This window comes from Chiloscyllium plagiosum, chromosome 32 (genome assembly GCF_004010195.1).
Source record: "Chiloscyllium plagiosum isolate BGI_BamShark_2017 chromosome 32, ASM401019v2, whole genome shotgun sequence".
In the NCBI taxonomy this organism is placed as follows: Eukaryota; Metazoa; Chordata; class Chondrichthyes; order Orectolobiformes; family Hemiscylliidae; genus Chiloscyllium; species Chiloscyllium plagiosum.
In genome coordinates, this window is record NC_057741.1 from 29,677,926 (window position 1) to 29,686,611 (window position 8,686).

The 8,686-nt window shown below is 42.8% G+C and overlaps 1 protein-coding gene across 1 annotated transcript; it reads right to left on the bottom strand.

Annotated features, from left to right (window-relative positions):
- Nucleotides 1-200: 200 nt before the first annotated feature.
- Nucleotides 201-6,356, bottom strand: rpl34 (ribosomal protein L34). Its single transcript, XM_043674326.1, has 5 exons — nt 6,333-6,356; nt 3,282-3,355; nt 2,737-2,836; nt 1,168-1,271; nt 201-330 (listed from the first exon to the last, which is right to left on the bottom strand). Exons 2-5 carry the CDS (start codon nt 3,344-3,346, stop codon nt 246-248), a joined length of 354 nt encoding a protein of 117 aa, XP_043530261.1. The 5' UTR covers nt 3,347-3,355; nt 6,333-6,356; the 3' UTR covers nt 201-245.
- Nucleotides 6,357-8,686: the final 2,330 nt, after the last annotated feature.

An 8,686-nucleotide genomic window follows, 5' to 3' on the forward strand; every position in this document is an offset into this window, starting at 1 on the left:
GTCAGAAATTTGATGCATGTTTACTAATCAATTGAGAGCTTGTGTTGCCCACCTTCTTTCTTCCCCCCCCCAGTGTGATACGGATTCTTTAATCATATTGTGGTGTCAGATTTGGCAAATATTTTTCCACACCAGGAGCATACTCTAATTGTGACCCCATTGGGGGGGGGGGGATAAGAAATATTCTGAAACAAGGCAAGTTCCAATTAGTTTTTTACTTCCATGTTGATACAAAACTAGACGGTTCACTTCGATTTCTGGCTTTGTGCTTGGGCCTTCAGCACCTTCACTACAATCTTCTGTTCCTCAATAAGGAATGCACGCTTAATTCTGAAAATTAAAAAAAAAAATGCATGTAAGGCCAAGGATTCAAGTTATAAGCACAGCTCAACAGAAAGGTGTCAGGTAGTAAAAATTTGTGATTAGTCATATTTCCCAAAATACTCGCAAGTGACCTGCACTGTAGAACTACTGATCAACATCAAGAGCTGAAAATTCCATGGTGTTGAAGTATCCAGGCCGCAGCTCACAACAGGAAAATCACAGGAGACTACACACTGGCCTTCTAACATGAACTTTCTCTTAATTGCATCCAACGCAAGTAAAAAGAGAGAATAAAACTGTACATAGTATTCTATATGTAGTCTCACCACTATCCAGGACAGTTGGATCAAGACTTCCTGACATTTATTTCATGCATCTTGCCAAATTATTAATTACATATTTTACCTCCCTGCTAAAATTTGTGACAGCATTTCCAGTGGTTTAGCCTCTTACCAGGGGCAAAGTTAGACAGCCTTCCTAGACCCCTCATAAATAACTGGCCCAAAGATCACTCCGTTCGCTATCTTAACTACAGAGAGCATGTGGTTTAATCAGATGGCAGCAGCTTTGTCAAAACCTTTTGTCAAAGAACCCCTCAATTTTTCAGCATCATGGCTGATAGAAACTCTCTTCACACTAGCAGAAAACTGACCAAAAACAGTTTTACCTCACCAGAGCTTGTAACAGCTGCTTGAAAGTTTACATGGAAACTATTCAATCACCGGCAGAACTAACACATACGAGAACACCAGGTACTCTGTACTAAACGCTTTTTATTGCAATCAGACGTTTAATAAACTGATTAAATAACAACTATTAGGAACAAGCCATTTTGAAGATTACCTGTCGCGTACACACTTGGCGCACATGGAACCACCATAAGCTCGACTGACGTGCTTCTTGGTCTTTGACAATCTCATTAGGACCTTGGGTCGAACAGCCCGAATCTACACAAATTCAAGAGGAAGCTATCAGTGACTATTTTGGTCAACGGGTGAAACACAAAATGGCAATACTCAACGCCAAATATAAACATAATTCCCCATTTGATCAACTTGTAAAAACAGTTTAAGATCAAGCTGACCAATGCAAGATGCTTGAAGATGGTTGGCCAAAATTCAAAGTAAGTTCTTCTTTTCGCACACTTCAAACACAACTAGGAATTGCATGACCCAGAGGACCAAACAGTGCTTTTCATCTCAGTTCAAAGGCAAGTCAGCCTGAGGGTGTCCTGTAGTTGCAAGAATCCCACGTGAAATGTGTTTGATTAGTCTTGATCCAGCACTTAGACATCTTACATCAACAAGTACATTAATTGGAAACTTCACTGGTCCACAAAGACAAGAAAATGGACTTCACTTGTACAGAACGGGTTGCTCTGTCATTAGGAGAGAACAGAAGAAGATTCACTTTGCTTCCAGCTCAGCTGTACACAACCTGGAGTAAGTGCCATTAGAAGACTGTGCACCCGAAGTAGGAAGTTTCCCACTGCATAACATTAATCTCACTCAATTCAAGCACAAGAAATAAATAAACCTGAATAAATGCATGAAAGCATAAGTTCAATGCTGAAACTTTCTTCTAAGATATGAATCACTGGTGACAGCAATGGCCGCCTGGTTTGAATGACCACTGGGTATCAATTTAGAACTACAGTCCTATTGCCAGGTTGGGTTCTCTTCCCAAAGGGTCTTAGTGAAGAAGCTGGGTTTTCACAACATTCATCACCTTTATAGTAATGTCTTGGTCAAATAGTGGAACTGTGTCAGCAATTTAAATTTCATAATACAAAATTAGGATGTATGGATGATCACAATACAGTTCACAACCACAGCACAGAATCTAATAGGAACAGCGTCCCTCTCAGAAAAGAGGATTCAACAACTAACAGTCGTAAAGTAATACGCCAGGAGTTGTCTTGTGCTCAATTAATGTTAATTCATTTTATTTTACTATGATAATTCAAAACTCACTCTGCTCACCAGGTATTTTTACATCTTTCTTTGCTTAGCTACTTATTTAATGCACTGGCCTCTAACTCAATCATGCAGTGTAATATTTCCGGCTCAATGAAGCATTCCTTAACGTTTATCTAATTTTAAACTGATGACCCACACCAAGGACTCCCAAATCAGTTAAAAATTTATGGTCTTTCCTTTGAACTATGAAAACTTTGTATTATTCAAACAAGAACATTAACAAAAAGCTTTTCTTGTTACTCCAGTGGAAATCATTAGGGCATTAATTACTCCATCAGATCACAAAACTGTGACTCCATTGCATTTTGACAAAGAAACCAGAATAAATATATTCAGTCTAGATCGCAGCTGTAGAATAGGCACTTCGCAATGTCTCAATGAGATTTTACACACACACACAGCCCTTCCCCATCAAGGTGAAGTGACTACTTACACCACGGAGTCTTCCAGGACAGATGCCACATGCAGACTTTGGTGCTTTGCCGACCTTCTTTGTGTACAGGAACACAATGCGGTTCCCCGGTGTGCGAGACCTTCACAATTAGAAAAAGGTTAACTGTTTTCTCCCCCCAAGAAAATTATACTCCCAAGACATCAAGTGCTAGCAAGGTTAAATTGGAAAAGCTTGTATTCCCTTGAAGATAGAAGATTATAGAGTAATCAAATGGAGATACTTAAGCTGACTAAAATTGATGTTCTCTCTCACCATCTTATTTCCTCTGCTGAGAGATCCCGGAACAAAAAGCAGGGCCTCTAATTTTGAGGTAGACCATTCCAAGACTGTACTTTACAGTAAATGCAATGGTAATCTGGAACTCTCTCATGAAAAGATGTTCCGGGCGGAAGTCAACTCAAAATTTGATTGATGGCTTTTAGTGAGGTAAGGATATCAAGAGTGGCAGACACATATAGCTCAAGATATAATTGAGTCATGGACTAAGTGAATGGCTTTCACCTGCTTCAACATCCAGTACTTACAATCTTTTCTTGTTGGAGGCGGTGTTGTAGGACAACCTACGGCGGTATGTCAGGCGTTGAACCATCTTTCAGACCTGGAAAATAAAGAGGAAACAGTCAAAACGATAATTTCAGCTGTTTTGAGATAAAGCTTCACAGTTCAGGTCTTGTGTCACCAAATGTAACCTACCATTCAGCTCTGAGGCAACGAGGCAACTAATCGACTTGGATTTGAAATAAGTAACCTTGGTTTAAAAACCCAAGAGGTAGAAATTGGCAAGCATTAGATTTAGTACCCAGCAGTGTTACACAGATTGACTCACTCCTATAGCTAATATTCCCTGCATTGCAACAATGTCAAAAATGCAATGGTACTTCTTTGTTCAAACTGTAGTGCCACTGGCGGCAAAGCAGAGAGCAGTCAAGAAACTGATTCTGAGGGTCAGAATTGGTGCAACCTCTGCATCTTAGTCTCAAAATTAGCTTTTAAGCAGAGATCTGCATAAATACGCGGAGAAAAATTCCTGCAGGGACACAGGCAAGAACAGGCAACTGAAGCAAATGAAGCACAGCTCCAAATAAAAGGGCACAGACAGGAAGAGCCAATGGCCTCCTTTTCTGTTGTAACATCCAATCATTGCAAGACATTAATGGCATGATAAGTTCAGAGTTTTAGAAGTGCTTTAAGTTGCAGTAGCAGTAGGAGAGTCTAGATGAAACTAGTAAAGGGTTAGAAAGTTAACAGGAGCAAGTGTTCAGCAGTACAAAGTGAACTGGAATGGGCACCCAACTTTAGCACCCAGCTAGTAGCCAATAGCTAGTGACAACGAGGCAGAAAGTGTTCCAAAACCTCAAGTTAACATTGGAAGTTATCCCACCACATGACACATCTGGAATTGTGCCACATATAGAGACATCAGAACAGATGATTAGAATTTTGAAGGTGGAGGTAGCTTTTACAAACATCTTATAGAGGAGAGATTTAAAAAAAGGGGTTTAGGAAAGAAATTCCAAAGCTTCGTACAGAGACTTTAAGTGTAATTGCCTCTGACAGAATAATAAAAATCATGGACCTGCATGAGACCAGGGCTGCAGAGGAGCAGATGTATCTGAGGGTTATCGAGCTGAAGATTAGAGATATGAAGGAACAAGGTCTAGAAGAATGTGAAAACAAGGAAGAAGATTTGACAAAAGAGTACCTAGTAAACCAATTTTCAGCAGCTTTCTGTACAACAGATTCGACAAGACTGGAGCATCAACCTGAAATCTGTGTTCAAATCTCTGAAGAGGGACTCAAACTTCTGACTGAAGAAAAGGCATTGATTGAAGCAGTGTTGGACAGCTTTTGGGAGAAAAGTACTGACACAGTGCTGCACTGTCTGAGATGCCAGACACGAATATTAAGAAGAAGGGCTCATGCCCGAAACGTCGATTCTCCTGCTCCTTGGATGCTGCCTGACCTGCTGCGCTTTTCCAGCAACACATTTTCAGCACGAATATTAAAACACAATCCACAAACCAAAAGTGCATAAAAAACAGCGAGTGCTGGAATTGCTGAGGAACTAGCCCAAAGAAGTCACATTGGACCCGAAAAGGTAATTGCGCTTCTTGTTGCAAGGAAGCTGACAGAGTTGCTGCCCTCTGTGTGAAAAAGTTGCCCCTTAGGTCTCTTTTAGATCTTTTCCCTCTCACCTTAAACTTATCCCCTCTAGTTCTGGACTCCCCCACCCCAGGGAAAATACTTTGTCTATTTATCCTATCCATGCCCCTCAATTTTGTAAACCTCTATAAGGTCACCTCTCAGCCTCCGACGCTCCTGGAAAAACAGCCCTAGCCTGTTCAGCCTCTCTCTGTAGCTCAAATCCTCCAACCCCGGCAACATCCTTGTAAATCTTTTCTGAACCCTCTCAAGTTTCACAACATCTTTCCGACAGGAAGACCAGAATTGCACGCAAAATTCCAACAGTGGTCTAACCAATATCCTATACAACTGTAACATGGCCTCTCAACTCTATCCAATGAAGGAAAGCATACCAAACGTCTTCTTCACTATCCTATCTACCTGCAACTCCACTTTCAAGGAGCTATGAACCTGCATTCCAAGGTCTCTTTGTTCAGCAACACTCCCTAGGACCTTACCATTAAGTGTATAAGTCTTGCTAAGATTTGCTTTCCCAAAATGCAGCTCCTCGCATTTATCTGAATTAAACTCCATCTGCCACTTCTCAGCCCACTGGCCCATCTGATCAAATCCTGTTGTAATCTGAGGTAACCCCCTTCGCTGTCCACTACACCTCCAATTTTGGTGTCACCTGCAAATTTACTAACTGTACCTCTTATGCTTACATCCAAGTCAGAGCTGCCAGAGAATGTGGTGGAGGCTGGTATAATTGCAACATTTAAGAGGCATTTGGATGGGTATATGAATAGGAAGGGTTTGGAGGGATATGGGCCGGGTGCTGGCAGGTGGGACTAGATTGGGTTGGGATATCTGGTCGGCATGGACGGGTTGGACCGAAGGGTCTGTTTCTGTGCTGTACATCTCTATGACTGTAAATAAAAGATTCCTATCTGACCTCTGAGATTGAAGTGAAAGGTCGTTTGGGGTTATTTCAGAGAGGGGCACGGAGTTTCTTCAGGCAACCCAGTCAATATTTGAAACAAGTGTTGCTAGAAACAGATTGTCTGCATTACCTTTGGTGGGATCTTACTGTGCAGATGACTGCTGCTGTTTCCCACATTAAAAAGATTTTAAATACATGCTCCACTGGATACAAAGCACCGTGAAACGTCCGAGAATAAGGTCCAAGTCCCGGCTCTGCCGCACTCCACCATCCTCCCTCTCCATCCCTGCCAACAGCGGCCTCGGGTACAAGGCCTCGCTGGGACCCGGATCCGAACCCTTCCCCGATCCGCCTCATCTTACAAACACTCGATCAATATCCGCCCCGAAGAGACCCTCTCTTGCGGAGGAATGACAACCCGCGGGTGCCCGGCCCATAAGACATCCGATGACCGCGGATGGCGCCCGATTATCCGTCAACCCTTCCACTGCTTCCATTAACGCCATACCTGCAACCGGCCTCACCGGAAAAGGAAGGAGGAAGTGAATCAGGGGCAAAGTTCAAAGCTATCAACAGCTGCCGTACGGAATAGCGTCCTGTACGGGAACAGCCATGGGCGCCGCCATCTTTTTGTACGTCCACTCTATAAGGCTGGGAAATGTTGGGATACAGTGAAGCTGCAAACCACTAGATCCTGTGAAAATGAAGGATAAGATTCGGGAACCTTGGCTGACAAGAGAAATTGTGAGCCCAGTCAAAAAGAAAAAGAAAGCATACACAAAGCTCAAAGTAATTCAAAGTTAGCAGGAAATAACACAAACAAGGATTTTGGAAAGCTATAGGGGAGGTCATGAAATGTCTTTGGCAAACAGGATTAAGAAAAATCCCAAGGTGTTTTATACATGTGTAAGGAGCAAGAGGGTAACTGATGAAAGGATAGGTCCAATCAAGGATAAAGCAGGGAATTTATGCATGGAGCCAGAGGGAAGTGGGTGAGGTCCTTAAGGAATACTTTGCATTGGTATTGACAAAAGAGGGCATGGTAGATGGTGAGGCTTGGGAGTGGTGTGTTGGTATTCCAGGACATATTGATATAAAAAAGGAGGAGGTGATGGATGTTTTGAAAAGCATTAAGGTAGGCAAGTCCCCAGGAACTGATCAGATAGAATCATACGGCACAGAAATGGACCCTTTGGTTCAACTCAACCAGACATCCAAATCTGACCTCGAACCATTTGCCAGCTTTTGGCCCATCTCCCTCTTAAACCCTTCCTGCTTATATACCCATCCAGATGCATTTTAAATGTTGTAATTATAACTGCCTCCAATACTTCCTCTAACAGCTCGTTCCAGACATTTCTATGTGAAAAAGTTATCTCTCAGGTCCATTTTAAATCTTTCCCCTTTCACCAAAAAGGCACCATATGCCTTCTTGTTTAGGACACCCCCATTTTCAGAAAAAGACCTTGGATATCCACCCTATCCATGCTCCTCATGATTGTATAAACCTCCATAAGGCCACCCCTCAGCCTTTGAAGCTCCAGGGAGAAAAAGCCGCATACTATTCAGCCTACCCCCCCCCCCCCCCCTCCCCCCAGAGCTCAAACCCTCCAGTCCTGGCAATATCCGTGTAAATCTTTCCGCACTGTCTCAGGTTTAACAGCATCCTTCCTACAGAAGGGTAACCAGTATTGTAAGCAGGCCTCACCAATGTCCTGTACAGCCACAACAAAACATCCCAACTCCTATAGGTGATGTTAGGACCATTGAAGGCCTTCTTCAGTATTCTATCTATCTGCCACACCACTTTCAAGGAATTATGCACCTGCACCCTGAGGTCTGTTTGTTCAGCAACACTCCACAGGGCCTTACTATTAACTTTATAAGTCCTGCCCTGATTTACCTTTGCGAAATGCAACACCTCATATTTATCTAAATTAAACTTCATCTGCCACTCCTTGGTCGATTGGCCCATCTGATCAAGATCCCATTGTATTCTGAGATAAACTTCTTCATTGTCCACTACACTACATATCTTGGTGTCATCTGCAAACTTACTAACTATACCTCTTATATTCACAGGAAAAATTCCTGATGAAGAGCTGATGCTCAAAATGTCGACTCTCCTGATCCTTGGATGCTGAGAGGGCATCCAAGGTCAGGCAGCATCCGAGGAGCAGAAAAATTGACGTTTCGGGCAAAAGCCCTTCATCGGAATTCCTGTGTTTTTCAGCACCACACTCTTGACTCTAATCCCCAGCATCTGCAGTCCTCACTTTCGCCTGCTCGTCAAATGCTGCCTGATCAGCTGTGCTTTTCCAGCACCACACTTTTTGACTCCTATATTCAGATCCAAATCATTTATGTAAATGATGAAAAACAGTGGACCCAGCACCGATCCTTGTGGTGCACCTCTGATCACAGGCCTCCAGTCCAATAAACAACCCGCTACCACCACCCTCTGTCCCTTACCTTCAAGCCATTTTTATATCCAATTGGCTAGCTCTCCCTGGATCCCATGTGATCTAACCATACTATTCAGTCTACCATGTGGAACCTTGTTAACTGCTTTGCTGAAGTCCACATAGACAACATCTACCACTTTGCCCTCATCAATCATCTTTGTCATCTCTTCAAAAAACTCATTCAGATTAGTGAGACACGATTTCTATGTTCTAGTCTATGTTTGGAAAGTTAAAATCGCCTTTCATTATAACCCTATTATTGTTACAGATATAGAGTCATAGAGATGTACAGCATGGAAACAAACCCTTCGGTCCAACCCGTCCATGCCGACCAGATATCCCAACCCAATCTAGTCCCACCTGCCAGCACCCGGCCCATCTCCCTCCAAACCCTTCC

Bases quoted from the DNA above. Each gene is read 5' to 3' on its own strand.
- rpl34 (XM_043674326.1), bottom strand. From the start codon at position 3,346: ATGGTTCAACGCCTGACATACCGCCGTAGGTTGTCCTACAACACCGCC. The intron at 2,837-3,281 runs GTAAGTACTGGA...CTAATTGTGAAG, and splicing joins GCCTCCAACAAGAAAAGATT to GTCTCGCACACCGGGGAACC. The intron at 1,272-2,736 runs GTAAGTAGTCAC...GAATTTGTGTAG, and splicing joins GTCCTGGAAGACTCCGTGGT to ATTCGGGCTGTTCGACCCAA.